The 20,369-nt window shown below is 34.2% G+C and overlaps 5 protein-coding genes and 1 pseudogene across 5 annotated transcripts; 3 read left to right on the plus strand and 3 right to left on the minus strand.

The window, feature by feature from the left end:
- The first annotated feature begins 640 nt into the window (after positions 1–640).
- On the plus strand, positions 641–1,738 carry LOC104751949 (lysine-rich arabinogalactan protein 17). The gene is made up of 2 exons (XM_010474010.2): positions 641–1,256; positions 1,578–1,738. Exons 1-2 carry the CDS (start codon positions 747–749, stop codon positions 1,656–1,658), a joined length of 591 nt encoding a protein of 196 aa, XP_010472312.2. The 5' UTR covers positions 641–746; the 3' UTR covers positions 1,659–1,738.
- A 19-nt stretch (positions 1,739–1,757) lies between these two features.
- On the minus strand, positions 1,758–5,836 carry LOC104751950 (U-box domain-containing protein 4). The gene is made up of 5 exons (XM_010474011.3): positions 5,503–5,836; positions 4,923–5,211; positions 4,585–4,701; positions 2,291–4,336; positions 1,758–2,165 (listed from the first exon to the last, which is right to left on the minus strand). Coding segments are annotated over exons 1-5 (2,514 nt in total). The 5' UTR covers positions 5,505–5,836; the 3' UTR covers positions 1,758–2,105.
- A 1,802-nt stretch (positions 5,837–7,638) lies between these two features.
- On the plus strand, positions 7,639–8,101 carry LOC147925951 (S-protein homolog 11 pseudogene; annotated as a pseudogene).
- A 192-nt stretch (positions 8,102–8,293) lies between these two features.
- Positions 8,294–10,777, minus strand: LOC104751951 (metal transporter Nramp3). Its single transcript, XM_010474012.3, has 4 exons — positions 10,092–10,777; positions 9,579–9,715; positions 8,838–9,490; positions 8,294–8,752 (listed from the first exon to the last, which is right to left on the minus strand). Exons 1-4 carry the CDS (start codon positions 10,640–10,642, stop codon positions 8,549–8,551), a joined length of 1,545 nt encoding a protein of 514 aa, XP_010472314.2. The 5' UTR covers positions 10,643–10,777; the 3' UTR covers positions 8,294–8,548.
- Positions 10,778–14,991: 4,214 nt separating this feature from the next.
- On the plus strand, positions 14,992–16,899 carry LOC104751952 (protein neprosin-like). Its single transcript, XM_087492171.1, has 6 exons — positions 14,992–15,065; positions 15,159–15,242; positions 15,341–15,490; positions 15,664–15,822; positions 16,146–16,295; positions 16,471–16,899. The coding sequence occupies exons 1-6, from the start codon at positions 14,997–14,999 to the stop codon at positions 16,837–16,839; spliced, it is 981 nt and encodes a 326-aa protein (XP_087348297.1). The 5' UTR covers positions 14,992–14,996; the 3' UTR covers positions 16,840–16,899.
- An 888-nt stretch (positions 16,900–17,787) lies between these two features.
- LOC104751953 (indole-3-acetic acid-amido synthetase GH3.3-like) lies at positions 17,788–20,369 on the minus strand. The gene is made up of 3 exons (XM_010474015.3): positions 19,979–20,369; positions 19,761–19,862; positions 17,788–19,332 (listed from the first exon to the last, which is right to left on the minus strand). Exons 1-3 carry the CDS (start codon positions 20,296–20,298, stop codon positions 17,973–17,975), a joined length of 1,782 nt encoding a protein of 593 aa, XP_010472317.1. The 5' UTR covers positions 20,299–20,369; the 3' UTR covers positions 17,788–17,972.

Raw genomic sequence — 20,369 nt, forward strand, 5'->3', positions numbered from 1 at the left:
TTATCAGAAAAAGGCCTAAATTGTAACATAATTATCTGCGTCTTTTTAACAAACGGGTTAAATGGAAAATATATATAACAAATTTCAATAAAGCTTATTATTGCATGAGTTGTAAACTGTTTGAAAAAGTGCCTATGTACAACCCATAAGTTGTTTCGTCAGGACCACAAGAAAAGAAAAAAATAATGGCATTGTCGACACGCCGTTCTCGATGGTAGTTTCCATATGTCATTGTCTTTACAAATGGGATCGCCACTTCAAAAAGAAACGGTACAAAAGTGGATTTTATACTAAAGACTATACGATAATGGAAACAAAGTAAAGCTCAAAAATAAGAATATCACTGAAAAGAAAATGCTGTTTAATCGGTGGCTGCGATTGGAACATCACCGGAATATGCCAATCCTTCCCAGCTGTCCATCCTTTGTAGCCTTGGTTGTGAAAAAACAAAATATATCGAAAAACCAAAATTGAGAAACAACAACAAAATATTGGGCCCATTGCCAGACTTGGGCCTAACTCCAAATTTTGTAGACTCTGCTCCAACGGCTACTAATCACCGTAGGGTCTATTAAAATAAAATCAACGGTCAAGATCTCTTTAGTTTTCTCCTATATATTTAACTTGCAAAAGATAACACATAAGTGAAGTTATTATTATCTTCATTCTTCACTCAGAGTCACTCACTCTTTCTCTCTATAGTTCCCTTATTTCTCTCAACAAATTGACAAACTGTGGATCCCAAAATGCTCTCAACAGTTGCATTGATCTGCATTGTTTTCATCGGCGTCGTCGGTGGCCAATCTCCGGCCACAGCGCCGATCCATTCTCCTTCTACATCTCCTCCTCATCATAAGCCTAAATCCACATCTCCCGCCATTTCTCCACCTGCTCCAACCCCCGAGTCCACTCCCACTTCGGATGCACCGGTAGAACCGCCCGTTGAGGCACCTAAATCCTCAGTTAATGTGCCGGTTACGTCTCCTCCTTCTCCTACACCTGAGGCTTCTTCTACTCCTCAGATCTCTCCTCCGGCTCCTTCACCGGAAGCTGATACTCCTTCGGCTCCTGTGGATGCACCGTCATCCGAAGACGTCTCGGCTCCAGCTCCGAGCAAACAAAAGAAGAAGACGAAGAAACATATGACCGCACCGGCTCCTGGACCAGCTTCGGAGCTTCTAAGCCCGCCTGCACCACCAGGTGAAGCTCCTGGTCCTGGACCAAGCGATGCTTTCTCTACCGCCGCCGACGATCAGGTAATTTAAGAATTATTTAACCTTAATCAATGGTTGATTAATGCAAAAATGGAATATTTTAGATACCATATTTAACATGTTAGTTAGTACTTAGTAGCCATAATTTGCGTTTGATAGATTTAGTCTCGTAATAGTTCATTGAAAAGGAAACAATATATTTTGTTTGCATTATTAGTTTCTTAATTTTCATGTAACTTTTGTTTCATTAAATGAAAATACTCACTAATTTTATAGTAATATGATTAAAAGAGGTACACATTTTGCTGTTTTTATTTGGTTTGATTTTTCTAAAAGTTTGAGATCGAATTGTAATTAATGCAGAGCGGAGCACAAAGAACAAGTGTAAGGCAAATTCTGATGGTGGCAGGAGTCACATTACCCCTACTTGCTCTAGTCTTCTAATAATTTTTTGTCTCATTTGTCTCATTTTACAGCTCAAATTTTGTATTCAGCATTTGATATATAAAAGAATAATTTTGATATCTTCTGCAAATTTGCTAATTAGCCCATCAATGGTAAAATATTCTCACTCAGTCACATCCATAGCTACAATGTTTTCTTCAAAGACATGTAAAATCAGAAAAAGAAAAATTAGGAAAAAAAACTATTCCAAATCAAAGCTTATTCTGAGAATCAATCGAAAATTAAAGAATACAGAGAACCAACAAAAAAAAAAAAAAAAAAGAAATCTTGGGTATGGAATTATTTGCAGAAGAAACCTCTTTTGTACAAAATCACTACTTAGGTAAGAAGACAAAACATAGAATAGGCACTGAGGGACCAGAATCTGTGCATCATCATCATCATCATCATCATCATCATTATCAACAACAACTTCATCATCATCCATCAGCCACGCCCGGCGTTTCCATGCCGTTGGTTTCTGAAGTAACTCAGCAAAGCCTGAGCCTGACAAGTTACAAGATTCTCCAAATAAATAACTTTTCAAAACAATCCAAAAGTCATGAATATAGAGTAGCTGCTTAAACAAAATGTGAATCAAGAGGAACATGAAATTATTATAAAGTTTGTACCTTTTCTCTAGCTCTAGGAGTACCAGACTGTGAGAGAGCAACAAGTGGAGGAACGGCTCCTTCTTGGAGAACCATGTTGCAGAACCGGCCACTATTGGTTGATAACTGAAGAAGAGCTGCTGCTGCGTTTTCTTTCCCTCTAGCTGAACCCAACTCAACGACTTCAACAAGAAGAGGGATCCCACCTTCTTGACCAATCGCGTTTCTTCCTTCCGGGATTGTAGCTAGATTTGCCAAAACAGCAACGGCCTTATCCACCATCCCAGCTGCTGGGTCCATAAGATCTATAAGATATCTTACAGCACCAGATTGCACTATCGTCGCCTTGTTTTCTTGATGTATCGATAGATTAAACAATGCAGTAGCAGCGTCTTTCTTACCCCGAGGGGTACCATTACCGAGTAGATCCACAAGAGGCCCTATTGCACCCGACTGACCGATCTTAATCTTGTTTTCTTCTATCACAGAGAGGCTAAAGAGGGTTGCTGCTGAGTTCTCCTTAGCTTCAGAACTACCATTTTGAAGCACGTGAATGAGCGGCTCGATCGCACCAGCATCAGCAATTGCACTTTTGTTGTTGTCATTAATAGACAAGTTGAGAAGGGCGGTAACAGCGTTTTCCTGTGTAGCTGAGTCGTTTGAGTAAAGTAGTTCCACTAATAAGATGATTGCCCCAGAGTTCCCTATGACTATACGGTTATCCATGTTGTGCTTCGCTAACAACCTTAGTTCTGCGGTTGCTTGTCTCTGAATATCTAATGAAGTGCTTTTTAACTCCTCCACCAATTTCTTAACTTGGGTTTCGACCTCCAGAAGTTCACGTCTTGTCTCATTCGAAGGTGCTGAAACAATCCTTGAACCAAGCCTCTCTGATGGACGTCGCCAAAACTGACCACGGTTACGTCTGTCCATAAATTTTGGGGAAAAATCTGAGAAATCTCGCCGAGGAGCTGCTGAAGTGGTTGCCCCAAGAGGCCCTGATCTAATTTCTCCTGAAGCATCACTGCTGTAAGGTGTAGCATGAGCAGATTCTTCTGAATTCTCATTTGCATCTGCTCTTGGAAAGTCCTCATTTGAAACAGTGCTAGCAGCAGAAGGGGACCTATTATGGTGGTTCTCAGATGTTTGTCCATTTTCCACTGAGCCTCGTGTAGTTGAAGATACAGATGACCTACCAGGTGCATCTGTCTTCAATTCTCGAGAATCATTAGATCTATCTTCGATATCATTTAATGATCCCCTCCTGGCGTCCAATCCATACCCATTTCCAGATAACCCCGGTGAAGAAGCCCCCAAGGCAGAAGCAGGACGTGAAGGAGAGGAAGCACTTTCTCTTTCAATTGCTCGGCTTGAGAATGAGGGCTTCCCGATTTCACTTGAAGAAGCATCCCAATCATGTGACTTGTTGCTAACCTTATGAGCATAAACATCAGGGTTCGTGCTAGGAATGGAGTCTGTACATGATAAAAGAGGAGAAAGCTCGTTTAAACTCGTTGATTTATTGGGATCAGGCAGCTTGACATCGTTTGTCTCACACCAGTTAGCAATTAAGGCCTTCACGGTGTAATTGGGTATTAGAGTCGTATGAGTCAGAGTCTGTCGAGTCTTGGGACACACTTTTAAACCTAAATCAATCCACCTCTTGATGAAGGCCTTTTCATATGTCTGTCCTGATGACACAATCACTGGATCAGTCATTACTTCAAGCGACAGAGGACAAAAGAAGTCAGCAAGAATGGCGACACTGGATGTCTGAGTCTGTTTGATCAGAAGAAGACGCTCGTGCATGCGGTTTACAATAACAATCAGTTGGTCAAGGAACTCGACTTCTGCATTATTCTCAGACTGTTCAGCCATCTCTTTCTGCCTCTCCAGAGCAACAGCTTCTATCAAAATCTCCTGGTTTGATCTCAGACCAGTGTTCTCTCCGATTTTCACCAAGATCTCAGGGCTTGGTCCAACACCATCTCTCTGATCCCTCAGAGCACCATCAATGACGGAAGATATTTCTTCATAGTTAAGATGCTTAATCTCCTCTAGACATTGCTGCAATTATGAATATTTTGTAAATTAACCATTCGCATCTCCTGCAACTCAATTCAATTGCTAACGTAGAAACACACAAAGCAGTCAGCATCATTAAGATCAATCTCTTCTATAAAACTTAGAAACTGATCCCCATTTTCAATTTCCAAACCTAAAGCTAATGTTCTGAAGAGACCACCACGTATGTACACATGATCTAAACCATGGAAATCAATACAAGAATCTTCTAAATGTAAAAGAGAAGGTACCTCAAGGGAAGCAGGGCTTAGCTCATCAGGTAAATGATTCTTAGAAGACATCAGAAACTGGAAAGCATCCACAATAGTCTCTCGCATCTTCGGTATCAAAGATTCAATTTGGAGAACCTAGACGTAGATAATAAGAGGCTAATCATCAACAAAACATTATATCAGTAAACAAAGCTCAAGCAAGGAGTGGAGAATAACACAATGGTCACTAGTGTTTATCCTAAAAACCATGAGGGATTCAAGCTAAAAGCAAAATACAACCTACATACAAATGTTTGTAATGCCTAAAGCAAACTCCATACAGCTTTCAAACAACAACCTGAGAGTTAGAAACTTACAAAATAGACTTTACTGGAGAAAGCTTGCCAACTCCTGAAAAGATCAATGGATTGATCAACATCCTGAGTCAATTCTTCAAACGCCTTAACAAGTTTCTTCTCATCAAAAACAACATCATCAGAGTTAACAACAGCATCTGCAATTGGCTCCAACACTCTCAACAGCTCTTCAACTCTCTTGTAGTACTTATCAAATGGGTCTAAATCAATATGTTTGGAAGATGACAGATTTAGAAACGACGAGATACTTCCAAGAAGAGCCTTCAACACCGATACTTCCATTTCCACCCTGTTCAATACAAAAAACAAAAATTGAAACTTTACATTAAAAAGGGCACCACGAATTAGCTTCCTACGAACTTAAGCGAATCCGTCAAATCAAAGGAAACCCTAAAGGAAAACGCCATTAGAAAACCCTAAATCTCCCAAATTCCAAAAAAAAAAACCGTGAGAAAGAGTCGAATTGGTGAAATGGGTTTCTCGAGAAATGTAAGCAAAGAGGTTAGAGAACTGGAACAGAGGAAAAGGCCTAAGTAGATAGATAGATCGAGAGACAGAGAGAGAGAGAAGAAACCAATACATGCACGTGAACAGGGGAAAATCAAATCTTTCTCTGTCTCGCCGATTATAGTTGAGAGCACGCAAAAAAAAAGCAAATCTTCTTCTTCTTCTTCGTCTTCTCTGTGTTTTTTGTTTTTTTTAATTGTTTACCCAAAAGAAGAAGAAGAGAAAGGAAAAAAAAAAAAAAAAAAAAAAAAGGTAAGAGAAGTTGAGAATAGCTCTGTGGTCAGATCAGAAATTTGCTGGCGTTTTAGCCGTTTTTAAGCCGTCTCCGGACATTGTTGTCAGCTTAGTCTCCTCCTCCACTTAAGTTTTTTTTTCTTTTTTCTTTTTCCTTCGTTGCTTTTAAAGCCAAAATCTATTTTTTTTATAGAAACTCTTAAAACTATTAAATCAACCTTATATTAGAAAAAAAAAACTACCCTACTTATTGACTCATATTGGTAATTAAATATGATCTAATGACATAAATTATATTCTTTCGGTTCGGAAGTTTTAACTAAAATCTTGCAGATTAAAAAATATATTAAAAAAAAATCAATTATTTGTGTATGACTTCAAAATATAAATAATATAAAATATTATATTAATCTAAATATTACATAAAAAATTTGAAAACGTCTTATATTATAAAACAAAAAAATTCTCGAAAACGCAATATACTATAAAATGGGGGAGTAAATATTAACAAGCATCTACTATGTTTTTGATGTTGTTATCGGTCGTGGCCATTAAGATATTAGGTTTGGTTCGGTATTTTTGGTTTTTGGATATTGAGTTTAGTATCCATTTGGTTTTTTAGAATTTCTTTTTTTGGATACTAGTTTTCTCAGTTTTTTTCCTGAATATGTTTTAGTGACCCAAAGTAAAAAATTTCTGCAAATTTGCAAGGTATCAATAATTCGTGACTAATGAATCATTCTATAAATTATGTAACTAGTGACCATAATTAAAAAAATATTTGTTATTATGCGGTTTTTATTTTCTAAGATTAATTTTTCCAAAAAAAATTCGGTTTGAGTTATATAAGACTATTTATAACACTACTATATATTTTTTTCTAAACTCTATTTTATAGAAATTATTTCTCTACCCTAGTTTATTTCTAACTCTAAAATAGATTTAGAATTGGAAATAGGATAGGGCCGAAGTAAAACTATCCCTAAAACTGATTGCAAAATAGAATCCGTCTATATTAAACGTTAAAGAAATGAGTTAAAGATAAATGAGTTAAAGATGCCCTGCCAAATGAAATTATCAATAAATTTGCCATTTTAGAAACGTAATTTTTCCAAAAGCTAAAATATATGTAACATTGTAGAAAAATTTATAGAGCAATAATTTTGATATAAAATAGTTTAATTATGTTTTAAAATTTTTCTTTTATTTTCATTAAGTGAAATTATTTGAAGTGTTATTTAATAAATAGAATATTATTTTACATTATATTGCTAATATATATATATATATATAACATAGTAGAAAAGTTATATTCTAATATTTTGATATAAAATATGTAATTTTGTTTTTCAATTTGACATAAAGTAGTTTGTTTCTTTATTGAAAATAAATATAATGTAGGGTTTTTTTTTGAGCAAACATGTAGGTTAAATGTGTCTTGTTATAGATATTTTTAATATAATGATATACTGAAAACTAATGGTATTTATATTAGTAATGGGTTTTTTTTTTAAACATGTCAAAAAAAAAGTGACATGTGTCACCTTATTAGAGTTTGTCTTTGAAGAACAGATTATATATTACTTTATTATGATTACTTTATTATATATTACTTTATTATGATTACGTTATTTTTTGAAAATTAAAAATATGTTATATATTTGAAAAAAAAACAAGCATGGTTTTTTTTCGACAAAGCAAATATATCATATCATAAAGAGTTTTATGTGATATATAAACCACTCATATATATAACCAATTAATGACACAAATAAAGGAAAATAAACACAATTTCAATAAAAGAGTGGAAGTAACCCGGCTTTACAATTCAAAAATCTAATAGATAATCAGTTACGTCCTTTGCCCAAAAAAAAAAAAAAGATAATCTGTTCCGTCCTTCCTTCCCATATTCATATGTGGCTATCATCTTATATAAAGATGAGCGAAATAAAGAAAAACTAAACCTCTAAAAACAATGAAATGTGTTTCTTATTTTTTACTTGTTATAATTGTATTGTGTGCCGGATTCAATAATGCGAAGGCATACCAGAAAAACTGGGTACATGTTAAGAATTCTCTTGGTTCGGAAAACGTTCTCCATGCTCATTATGTATCAAAAATGACGACCTCCACTACCAATATTTGAATCCTGGTTTTTCTCAAAAAAAAAATATATATATATATATATATATATATATTTGAATCCTGGATAAATCTACAATTTTCGGTTTTATGATAGGTTTTTCAAAACCAAATTTGATTGTGAATTATGGCAAGGATATAATTACAAGTTGCATGCAAAATTTAGGTCATACGAAAGCGACGGATGGATAGTTCACTATGGTAAACATAACTCTTGGGAAGCTAGAGAAAATGGTATTTACTTTACTACAAATGGTACAATACCTAAATTAGAGTATAAATGGAGCCCCATCTAAATGAACCAAAATTTTAATCATCTATGTTTTAAATACAGTTTTCCATCTCATTATCTTATGTTCTTGAATGATCTTAGTGAATAAAAGTTTACAATCGCAATTGTTTTTGTTACTATTGGTAGATTAAGACATATTCAAGTTATACAAAAATAAAAATCTAATATTTATTCAAGTTATACAAAGATAAAAATCTAAATTCTCAATCTGGTTATCATTATTATAAAGTTAAAACTCCATCAAGAACAACAACAACAATAGCAGATCTTATTAATTCTTATCTTTTGCCTTTGGGACCTATCCTACTGATACATAGAAGAGCCTTCTTCAACAGAACCAGAGGTGCTTTATAACAACAACACATATAATACAAAAGAGAAAGCTCAAACTCATTACCCTAAGGATCACACACGACATAGCTACTACACTGTCTTGTTTGGTCCATTTTCCTCATTGAATAGACTCTGCTTTGAATCGCCACGGAGTGAAAGTGATGCCACGAGCAATGAGGTACAATATGAACGCACCATATGAAGCTGTGAACATAGTCACCAAACCGGTATAGACTACGCCACTAACCTCTGAGGTGAAGAACTCCAACAAAAGATAACCGTTGATCAATATCACGAGCGCAGCAACGAGCCACGCGGTTGTCTGCAATACAATGGTGAGTTTGAGCTTCAAAGAGGGATCTTTAATGAAAATGTTGTAAAAGAGCTTGAAAAAGAAATCGACAAACCTGGTACAAAGGACCGATTTTGAAACTACCCATGATCTGTTCCTTAGAAACCAAACACAGCAAAGGAATGAGTGCAAATGGGATTTGAATAGACTGAAGCACGTTAAGCCACTCGTTTAACACATCAAGTGTAGCTTCTGATGAATCAAACACAAGAGCGACGATAATAGTTGGAATGATAGCACAGCTACGAGTGATCAAAGCTCTCATCCATTTCTTCATTTTGAAATTAAGAAACCCTCCCATGATGAACTGTCCTGCGTAGGTACCAGTAATGGTACTGCTTTGGCCAGCAGCTAACAACCCGATTGCCCAAATGTACAGTATAGGGAACACCCCGCCTCCATATTTGTCCTGAAGATACTGTCCCGCGTTAACCAGACCAATACTATCAGCAAGGTCAGTGTTGTAAAACCCTTTAGCAAAAACCGTTGTGACAACGAGATTGATCATAAAGGAGACAAAAAGAGCAATCGTGGATTCGATTGTGTAGTAGTTTAGCGCTTCTTGGACTCGGTACTTCTGTCGCTTGTTGACTTCTCTAGATTGAACAAGAGCTGAGTGAAGAAACACATTGTGTGGCATTATAATACAACCCACAACTCCAACTGCTTTCTGTATCGTTCTTGAACTCAGCTTTGGTACCAATATGCCTGCAACAAGAAAGAAAGCTAACTCCTTTAAATTTATGAGTTTCTAAAATAAGAAATTGGATATAAAGGAGAACAAAGAAAGCCTAACCAATGAGTAGCTCAGAGCCACTTGGCTTAGCTTGACCAAACATCCAAGCAAATGAGACTGCCATTGTAGCAATTAAAACCGCAAACACTGCCTCTAGCTTCCTTATTCCATAGTTCTCAAGAAACAAGAAGACAAAGCTGTAGCCAAAACAAACACACACACACACACATGAATCAATAACACCAAGGAGACACATAACACCAAAAGCTCATTTTTAACAATGAAATTAACACAAAATGAGAACAAAACCATAAATTAGATTAGCCAAAGAAGACACATAGTAACAAAATCTCATGTTCTGAAGATGAATGTAACATAGGAAATAATAGTCAATTAACACAAAACACAAACAATCCATAGATTAGATTAGATTAGCCAAACTGCAATTAGATACACAAACAAAAAGACAAAACAAAAACATTGACCAGAGAATCAATGACTCAAAGAGAGACAGAACAGAACAACAGATAAAATTCATGTCTAAAGGTTGAGATTGTTTTTATGAAGAATTACCAATCAAGAGCAGTGATAACAACACCAGCCCAAAGAGGCAAAATCCCATTACTGAGAATCTTAATAGCAATAGCACTACCAATAACTTCTTGGATATCAGATCCAATCAAAGCCAACTCAGCCATAACCCACAAAACCATCCTAGCCCAAGTGGGATACTCATCACGACAAAGCTCAGCTAAGTGACGACCTGTAGCAACACCAAGCCTCGCTGACAAAAGCTGAACCAAAAGACCCATTGCTGTTGCCCACATAAGTAGCCAAAGCAACGAGTACCCAGCAACCGCACCGGATTGGAGATCTCCTTCTAGGTTCCCTGGATCTAAAAACGCAATGCTCATCAAAAACCCAGGTCCGGTGAATAGCCATAGCTTCTTCCACGAGAACGGTGGTGCGCCGCCGCATCCTACGCCGTGTTCTAGATCGTCCTCGTCTTCTTCACGCACGATGTGTACCTTCTCTGTTTCGTCGTACGCTGTCTCTTCTTCTTCTTCTTCTTCTTCGTCTTCCTCGTTGATTAGAAGTGGCTCGTTGTTCTCGAGTTGTGACATTTTTTTTTTTAAGATTCTCTCTGAGACGTTTCAGTTTCAGTTTCAGTTTTTTTTTTTTTTTTTTTTTTTTTTTTGTGTGAGTGTGGTTTTCGAGGGGCTTTTAAGCCTTTAACACGTTATTCTTGCTTTTTTATAGGCGAAGAAGGTCTTTTTGTCTTCGAGGGGTGATTTTGTGATTTTTTCTTGAATTCTAAAGAGTTGTTATTTATTAAAAATGTGTTACTTAAATTGATAATATTAGAAGTTCACTAAAAATCATGTGTTATTGAATTAAAAATATTCTAATTAAGTCTTGGATTATAGTATTAAAGTTTCATGTTATTGGTAAATTGACTTTTAAAATATATATATATTTTGGTCAACTCTATATGAAGCATTTTTAAACAGTTTTTTGAGCAATATATTAGGACATTTTCAAAAATACTCATTTTCCTATGTCACTTTTCAAAAATATCCTTTTATGTTGTTAATTTCCAAAATACAATTTTTCTATATATATAATGACTAAATTCCAAATACTAAATTCTAACCAAAACTATATACTAAATGTAAAATAGAGAACCCAACCCTAAAAAAAAAATTCTAAAAATTAATTTAACATATTGTAATTGTGTACAAGAGGGTAAAAATAAAAATGTTAATTTTTTTTTTAAAGAGTATCTCAAAAAGGCATTTCTAACAAATTCTCAAAAATATTGGAGAAATGATTTTATTAAGTGATTGACAGTTAATTTCTATGAATTTTTGCATTTTCATCAAATCAAGTTATCTTGCATAATAAGTATCTATTTATGGGTCAGGTCTTGTTAATTCAACTTGTAAAAAGAAATGGAAAGATGATTAGATTTTTTTTTTTTTTCATTTGTAATTGATCTTAACATATAATTTAGAATGATCAATGGATTGAAACTAACCACACTTATCATATTGTAATATGAACATATTTTTACTGAACGATTTTCATGATATCAGTTCTCCTTTCAAGAACGCAACATACATACAAGATACAATACCAGTTCTCCTTGCAAGATCGCAACACACATATACACAACGAACATTTGTTTGGTGTCTAGCTATAATGGAATATAACTTTTGTTTGGTGTCTTTCCCCTTTTCACATTAGTTAGTTAATAAGTCGTACGCAACAAAAAAAAATATGAAATGATATAAACTTAAACATTTACACCAAAACAGATAAAACCTATCCATACCTAATAGTTGTTGACGATTCAGATATGCATTTTATGATTATAGTTTGTTATTCTCGTACCGTATTATATTAAAATCGAAAGGTTGTATTGTACTAGTTCCTATTATAAAAAAACAAAGGTTGTGCGGTGCGTATCATGCGAATTAATGGTCCACTTATAGTTGGTGACGTGGTAGGAACGATGGAGACTGTGCCATGTCATGCGAATGCGGGGGGAACCACAACCCATAGCAGTCTAGCAGAGATTAAAGAATAAAGATGGTTGGCTTCTCTTTCTTGTTTTGTTTTCCATACATTTGCAACCAAAAATAAATAAATAAAATCCTAAAGCAACTAAGTTTTTTTTATAAAAATTCTTGCTTTAGTGTGTCTTATCTATTATGAATACAAAAGATCGAATTTTGGCCATTTTCTTTATCTAAATAACTGGTTCAGTTTTTTTATAACAAAATTACAATGAAAATTTGAAAATGATGATAGGTAAGTAACTGAGGATTTTTAACTAGTTTTCGACTAATTTTAAATTTTAGTGAAATGGTATTGATTAATAATAAGTAACTTAAATTGCTCATAAATTACGTACAAACAACTTATATAACTATTTACCGAATATTTTTTGAAAATACTATTTACCGAATATGTTGATGGTTAATGTATATACGTAGATGTAAATATCTTAGGTTTATATAATGCTTAATTACGTGATCATCAAAATACGTCGTGAAACCATGCCATGTCAAATTGTCAATATTATTGTTCTATACCAATTCATGTTCTTGCATGAAAACCAGCTTAGTCGAATAAAAAGTAAAGTAGAAAAAAATGGATTAGTAGAAAAAAAATGGATTAATCTAATTCAGGGTCTATCCGTGAATCCACGTCCCACATGGATTAGTCTTGGTCTTTCCATAGGTCTAAGAATTTATCCTGAATTATAAAAATAAAATAAAGTAGAAAAATCATTTTAGCTTTTTAATCTACAAAACTAATTTTTTTTTAAACACAATTTTTTTTTCAAAATATCAATTTATTGAAGACAGAAAGAGTACTTTTCTACGGACGATTTGAAATATTCCTTTTTAAATAAATACTATATGTAGTGGGCTTTGTTTAGAGTCGATGATGGCACACAGCCAAATTCGAGAACAGGAATGGATGGCACAACTTTCGAAGTGTAAAACCACATTTCCCAAGCTGCTCAAAGATATTATCCTATCTTATGTTTCACTTTTCAGAAGGGAAGATAAAAGAATCTTTCTAAAACATACATTTCCATTTGGTAAAAAACAAGAACACACTGCGTTTTGGAAGTTTGGACGTACGCTTGCTTGATGATTTTACAAACGTATGTAAGTTTGGATCGAAATACCAGAGCGAAACAATTTGGGATTTATATATCATGAGTAAATTTCAAACAAGTTGAGACGCTCAACTCTTTTAATTTAAAGGTGTTTTGGTTATTTTTTATTTCTTTCTCTAGTCTTGCAAAAACAGAAAAGTTATTGCCATATACTTAACTTAATAGAACTTTATTAAAAATATTACTAAAAATTTGATATTTATCCAAATATGTGTAAAAACTTATATATAGACTATTTTATATATGTGTTAAATATATATTTTATAAATATCGTATTGTTACATTTCGGTTTCAGAAATTTGTGGAGTGATTTAAAAAAAATTGATTTGATCATCTAGTCACTAAAGTGCAATTATCTTTTCAGTCAAGGGTTCTGAAATAACTTCAGAATTAAGTGTGCTTGAGCTGGAGTAGTTTCAGGATAGATGACCTTCCGGAAAATGATTTTCATAATTGTGCTAGTGAGAACAAAACACAGGGAAAAACTATTTGGTGATTTTGAAGAAACGGTAAACAAATCTTTAAAAGCTTTCCAAACGTAACAAACCGACCATCTGATATGGGTGAACCTACGGGCCGGAAGTAAACGTAGGTCCCACTAAGTGAGGTATGTTGTATGTCCATGGGCCATGAGTGGACAAGGAGCCCACTAAGCAAGGTGACGGTCGGGGCGTTACAAGTGGTATCAAAGCCGAATCCAGACGAGTGTGGACTCGAATGGGTTCACACCCTCAGGGTGATAGTTTTGGTACGCAACGAGGATGTTGCGATCTCTTAGTGAGATGTTGTGATCTCTTAGTGAGAGTGAATTGTGACATTTCGGTTTCAAAGACTTGCAGAGGGATTTAAAAAATTGATTTGATTCAAATCCAAATATAAAACATGTTATTTAAAATTTCATACCTTTTGATTTTTATAATTTTACAATTTTATATGAATTCACAAATCATTTATCTAATAACAGTTCCTTAAATGTTAGTTAATGTCTAGAGTCTTTTAAGTGTAGTTGTTATGAGTTGTTGTAATAGTGGCTTGTCTAAGAGAGACTATGTTGTACGTTTTAGAAACTAGAATGTAGAAATATGGTTGCATGTGGCGGGTGGAAGTAGAAGATGACGTAGTATAAATAAATGTGTGTGTTGTAAGAACCATCCAAGTGATCCAAAATAATACAGACAATTAATGTTTTCTCTCTTCTTATTCTATCTCTTTGTGTTAGAATAAGTATCAAAGAGAAAGACTAGATAGAACGTACGAGGGAACAAGGTTCTCTATGTGCTTGTGTTTAAGTGAGCGATATCGAGAGATAGATGAGAGATGGTGAACCTCTCAAGTGAAAACAGAGGAAGAATCCAAATATAAATATTAGCAAAAAGATATTGCTTTTTTTACTACACATCGGTAATAAAAAGAAATTGGTAAACATATTATAAATATGGAAAGTAAAATAAATATATTCACAGATTTATTTACATATTCGTATAATTACTTTCATATTTGTTCCGACCAAAAAAAAAACAATTACTTTCATATTTGTAGTCTTGATTATATCAAAAGAAAAAAAAAGTCTTAGGAATTAAATTTTTGTATTTAACATTTCTGGTAAGTTTATAAGAGGTTACGGAATGGTTAATGGTATAGTCTATTAGCAGTTATGGTAAGTTTATAAACGGCAAGTGATTATGACTATGTTGACTAGCAATAACTGAAAATTAGTACTTGACTCGAATTGGTTTATATATAAATAATGGATCCACAGCATTGGAGAAATATAAGTAAAAAACATGATTTTACAGTTAGTGCTTGTGACGTTTTATCTGCATTCATTGCAATTGGCCGAAGGATACATTGATGTGAGATTGATCTATAACTTCTACTTTGTCTTTTCTTTTCTTTAAAATTTGATACTTTCGCTCTTTAAATAGTTTTGTTTAAAAAATTTGTAGTCAAGTTTACAAGATTTCGATTGCGTTGATATATACAAACAACCAGCTTTCCAACATCCACTGCTGAAACACCACAAAATTCAGGTACAACGGTTGACTTTTATTCAAATAAATGTGGGAAATATTTTCGAAAATTCCGGTATAGTTTAATGTAGTTTTTTAATCATTTTGATATGATGCAGGAAAAATTCAGTTCAAATGAAAACCTTGGTAAAAAAAGTAAATATAAAACAAATGATCAAAGTTGTCCAAAAGGAACAGTACCAATTTTAAGACAAAGAAATAGTACTGAGAGTGTTCATCTTGATGCAGTCGGGTATCCTGGCCAACATGTAGGTCTTCTTTTTAAAAAATTATTCCATTAAAAAGTCCCATATAAATTGTTAAATTTATTAACATCTCAGTTTTTAAAGGAAAATAAATTAATAATACTTTTGCTATTTTTCTAATGCTATGAAGCATGGAAAATATTTTTAAGAAGTCGACTTTGATTTCATGTGTACAGTTTGCAGTAATCGAAACCGTTTTGAGCAGGAGCATCTATCGAGGTGCAGAAGTAAGTATTCACAACGTAACTGTTCAAAATAATCAGTACTGTAAAAGTCAGATTTGGTTAGAGAATGGATCTCGTAATCGACACAATAGCATACAAGTTGGTTGGGCGGTAAGTAACTATCATACCTTATACAAATCAATTTACAATTAGATGTTAGATTTAAATTATTGAAAAGTTTGCATAAACATAAATAATTTATCTATCTCACACATAATTTAAACTTATATTTAGGTGCATCCTAGATTGTATGTAGACAGTTCCACACGATTTACTATATACTGGACTATAAGTACATAGTATTGTTAAAAAGTTATGTTACATTACATGCTAATAATTCATTCTTGATTACACCAATAAAATGGAACAATCAGTTTGCCTTTAATCCTTTTAATTCTTTGCATAATATTCTGCACTTCATTCTTTTTTATTAGAGAGATGGCTATAAAAAGACGGGATGTTATAACACAATCTGTCCGGGCTTTATAATTGTATCACCAAATCCCTCGATTGGAAGCATTTTTAGTAAATCCTCTATCTATGGTGGTGAAACAACGGTTCAGTTCACACCGCAAATTTTTCAGGTAAACTTTTCTTTAACTTCTCTCAATATATGTATAAATAGTTTATTTGATATAAATATTGAGAATCCTACTTTTAAAGCCAAAGTTTCATTTTTTACTTGAAAAATAAATATGCATATACATAATATATTTTTGTTAATTGTTTTATTTTCTTATTTTTTTTGTTTTTATATAGGATGGTTTTACAGGTAACTGGACATTAAAGGTAGAAGATGAAATAATCGGATATTGGCCTAAAGAGTTGTTTACACACTTAAAAAAAGGAGCTTCTTTGGTACGATCTGGAGGAAATACATTTGTATCTCCGGATGGATTCAGTCCTCCAATGGGAAATGGACATTTTCCAGTTATCGACTTTCAAAAGAGTTCAAGTTTTGTTCATGTGAAGGTTAGAAATTCGAACTATAAAAGAATTAATATCAATCATCGGAGGATAAAAAGTTATACAAACTCTAAGTGTTTTAGAATAATATATTGGGGTTATAGCAAGACAAACGGAGTAGCCTTTTCTTTTGGTGGACCGGGTGGGCATTGTGGTATTTGATGATTTTCAAATATTTGTTTCATGGTATTCTTTTCATTGAAAATATTTGAATTTTAAGGAGTACTTTGCATATTAATTTTAGATTTTATTTGATATTTAAAAAAACATACTGAAATTTCACTCACTCGATTTTACAATGCAATTTTTTTTCGCCTCTTGCAATGCAATTTAAATTTCTATTACATCATATCAAATTTATATCTTACTGAATATCAAATAATAATAAAAACATAATTAGCATAAAACAATTAGCTGTTAAAAAAAGTTTTGATACATGTAAATAGAATAATTGATTGATTGACACTCTTAACTTAATATTACAATAGTATGTTTTTCTTAGTATTTTTTTTTTTTTTTTGTTAAGGAGAAGGAAGTTATTCTTGTTTTGGTGTTATTCAAGTAGGATTTAAATACTTTGTTAAATTCCAGTGTTATTTGAAATTAAATAACTTTATAATTATTTATATATTGTGCCATTTGAAATAAAAATCTAATGGAGTTTTATGAGTAAATTATTAGAATTTAGAATCAAAATCCAAAGAATATATTGCAAAGAATCCACACAAATGAGTTTTTTTTTATAAATAATATCAAATGTCAAATCTGAAAGATTGTAAAACCTAGATTATTTTCTTTATATCCATTAGTATATGAAATATATAATTTTTTTTGTAGGTTTTCTATTTTTTGGTTAAGGGAAAGAAAATTATTTTACTAACATAGAAAACCAAACTTTATAATAAGATAAACGATAAACCATCTCATTTGCACATATTTTTTGTTTTGAATATTTCTTTTAGACAAAACTACAAATGCATATTGCTAGAGTTCGAAACTTGATTCAAATCGTATTGAAATACGGTTTCAACTTGGTTTCATATTCTTAATCTTATAAACAGAAAAGTTTCACGAAAGCTAAATATAATCAATATCCTATATATAGTATAATTTAAATTCTAAAGTAATTTTACTGATATGCATAAACTTGACATTCTTCGGATTACATTACTTATTATTTATTACTTAGAAGTCAGACAAAAGGAGGGAGAGAGTGAGTAAACATTGATCGGGTAAACATCCGTACACCGGACTTATTGTACGACTTACAAACTCTAAACCAAAACAAAATCTTCTCAACGACGGCGTTCTGGTGACCAATGTGGCAAAGCCGGGCTGAAATGTGTTGATACAACCCTTGAGTCAAGCAGCTCTGTGATTGGTGTAAAGCTCACACACCTCGGCACCTTGTACTGATTGATCGATGCACCTCTCGAGATGGCATAGTCCATGAGCTCCTCGAACGTTCCATTCTTCACCACACGTATCTCGAGTGGTCCTATCGACTTATCCGCAACCCTACTTTGTCTATACACAGAGTTCAACGACTCCTCCATTTCCAAGCAGCACTGAGCCATGACCTCGTCACTTGGAGGCTTGGTTTGATCTTTCACTAGAAGCTCCCAGTAGATGACATAATGGCCAGGTATAGTCTTTGTCTCTGCGTAGCTTGTGTACTCGATCACCCGGGTTCCTTTCTCCCCAAGTAACACCGATGCATTCTCAACAGCCCTTTGGAGCTCAGCTTCATCAGTTTTATCCGACTCAATGCTAAGCAAAACGTTCTTCCTCCGCACAAACTTGAACTGTGGAGCGGAATTGTAGAATCCAGTTACCTGAAGGATATCACCAACTCTATAACGGTTAAGCCCAGCATAGGTTGTGATCACAAGCTCGTACTCTTTCCCGACTTCGACATCAGCTAGCTCCACAAGTTCAGATTGTTCTGTTGCCACTTCATCAGGGAGAAACTCGAAGTAGGCCATGTTAGGCATAATGGTGTAAGAAACTTCGGAAGGATTACATATTGGTTTCATGTTAATCCCGAAGTAACTCTCGGACGAAGCATACATCGTGCAAGCCATAGGTAGACGGCCGCTATAGTACTCAAGCATCGGAATATACTGAGCCATGGCTCCGGTAACGATGACGTCAAGGTACTTGGTGTTAGGCCAAATCTTAGTAATGATACCTTCCCAATTATCTTGACAACAAACCGAAGTTATGAAATCAGCCAATTCTTGGTCAGGTTTGGTCAAGATCTTGGACATGCTCTCTTTGATCGCCGGGTCAGAGATTCTGGAACTTAGGGTTCCGGTTGAGATATCGTCAGCGAGTTCTTTCCAATTGGTTTGAAGGAACCCTATGGCACGGAGGAGACCGGAAGCGAAGACGGCACCAAGACGGAGGACTTCGTGACGCATGAGGAGACCACAAAGCATCTGAGAGTACATGCTTTGGGACGAGTCGGGACAAAGGATGGCTTCATTAGGGCTCGTGTACACGTTGTACGGATCGTGAGGACGTCTCTTGAATTGTTCGCTTTTGTAATAACTCGTGAGCACTGGACGTGCCGGTAATCCACCGGGAGTCTTCGATTCAGCCTTCACAAACAAAAAGTATAGAGCCTTGCCTTTGTCTAATCCAGGCACGTAGCTGTAAACAATAAATTACTATTAGTTACCATAATATTTATGTTTCTTTAATAGTTTAGACTGTTAATTTGATTATTGCAAATAAAATGAAGTAACATTTTAAAGGATAACTGACAAAACAAAAGATCTTAAACAGTCTTGAAAAGAGTCAAAGACGTGTTGAATGGCTTAAAACTTAAGTATATAAATAGATAAATGTCTTTAGACTTTAGAGTTCAAATTTAAATTTAGCAGTTAGGGTTTAGTATTTATGATATATGGTTTAGACATTCAGATTAAGTTTTCACAGTTTAAATTGTAGTTCGTGGCGTTTAAAAATTAGAATTGGATTAATTTGTTCTTTTTAGACTGTTTTCATACTCTTGGCATGCAGCTATTACCACAAGATATAAATTAATTGAAAATCAAATAAATAGAAATTTAACTTACAGATTCATCACAGGCATGAGAAGACTGTATAGAAGCTGACGCCGGTCCATGTCTTCGTCAATGGTGGGCATCAACTTCCTTTCACCAGCAGATGTCCCAGAGCTGATTACAAAATTAAAAGATTAATCCACAATTATTAATGAATATATTATATATAACTTAATCTAAGTATAGAAACACTAAAAATAATTTACATTTTTGGGTTATGTATCATATACCTTGTTAGGAACTCGGTAATAGGGTGAGAAGACAAGATCATAGACCGGTCACCATTGGCTATAGGTTGAATCTCTGGTTTAAGGTCATCGTAAGTAACCACCGGAACTTTGCTCTTAAATGTTTTCCTGTCGGTGAATCCCTTAAGGCCGAACCGTTTAAGATACTCAGTCTCCGAGTTACGGCTCAGTATCTCTCTGATGACTTTCTTCTGAACGAAGTCGACGTTAAGTGTCATCTCCTCGATGAACCTGAGAGCCTTCACGTCCTTACCGGATGGTGAGTAGTTCACTGGAGATCGTAGAGCTGAATCAACGGTCATGATTGAAATGTTACGAGTGTTTAGAACGTGTTTTGGTAAGTTGAAAGTATTAGACTTTGTTTTGATGAGGA

Source organism: Camelina sativa, chromosome 16, assembly GCF_030686135.1.
Source record: "Camelina sativa cultivar CO46 ecotype springtype chromosome 16, ASM3068613v1".
Classification (NCBI taxonomy): domain Eukaryota; kingdom Viridiplantae; phylum Streptophyta; class Magnoliopsida; order Brassicales; family Brassicaceae; genus Camelina; species Camelina sativa.

Bases quoted from the DNA above. Each gene is read 5' to 3' on its own strand.
- LOC104751953 (XM_010474015.3), bottom strand. From the start codon at position 20,298: ATGACCGTTGATTCAGCTCTACGATCTCCAGTGAACTACTCACCATCC. The intron at 19,863-19,978 runs GTATATGATACA...TTTTGTAATCAG, and splicing joins ATTACCGAGTTCCTAACAAG to CTCTGGGACATCTGCTGGTG. The intron at 19,333-19,760 runs GTAAGTTAAATT...TATTGTTTACAG, and splicing joins CTCATGCCTGTGATGAATCT to CTACGTGCCTGGATTAGACA.
- LOC104751951 (XM_010474012.3), bottom strand. From the start codon at position 10,642: ATGTCACAACTCGAGAACAACGAGCCACTTCTAATCAACGAGGAAGAC. The intron at 9,716-10,091 runs GTAATTCTTCAT...TTTTGGCTACAG, and splicing joins GTTATCACTGCTCTTGATTG to CTTTGTCTTCTTGTTTCTTG. The intron at 9,491-9,578 runs GTTAGGCTTTCT...TTCTTGTTGCAG, and splicing joins TGGCTCTGAGCTACTCATTG to GCATATTGGTACCAAAGCTG.
- LOC104751950 (XM_010474011.3), bottom strand. The intron at 4,702-4,922 runs GTAAGTTTCTAA...ATCTACGTCTAG, and splicing joins TCTCCAGTAAAGTCTATTTT to GTTCTCCAAATTGAATCTTT. The intron at 2,166-2,290 runs GTACAAACTTTA...GTAACTTGTCAG, and splicing joins CTCCTAGAGCTAGAGAAAAG to GCTCAGGCTTTGCTGAGTTA.
- LOC104751952 (XM_087492171.1), top strand. From the start codon at position 14,997: ATGATTTTACAGTTAGTGCTTGTGACGTTTTATCTGCATTCATTGCAA. The intron at 15,243-15,340 runs GTACAACGGTTG...GATATGATGCAG, and splicing joins TGAAACACCACAAAATTCAG to GAAAAATTCAGTTCAAATGA. The intron at 15,491-15,663 runs GTAGGTCTTCTT...TCATGTGTACAG, and splicing joins TCGGGTATCCTGGCCAACAT to TTTGCAGTAATCGAAACCGT.
- LOC104751949 (XM_010474010.2), top strand. From the start codon at position 747: ATGCTCTCAACAGTTGCATTGATCTGCATTGTTTTCATCGGCGTCGTC. The intron at 1,257-1,577 runs GTAATTTAAGAA...TAATTAATGCAG, and splicing joins CTACCGCCGCCGACGATCAG to AGCGGAGCACAAAGAACAAG.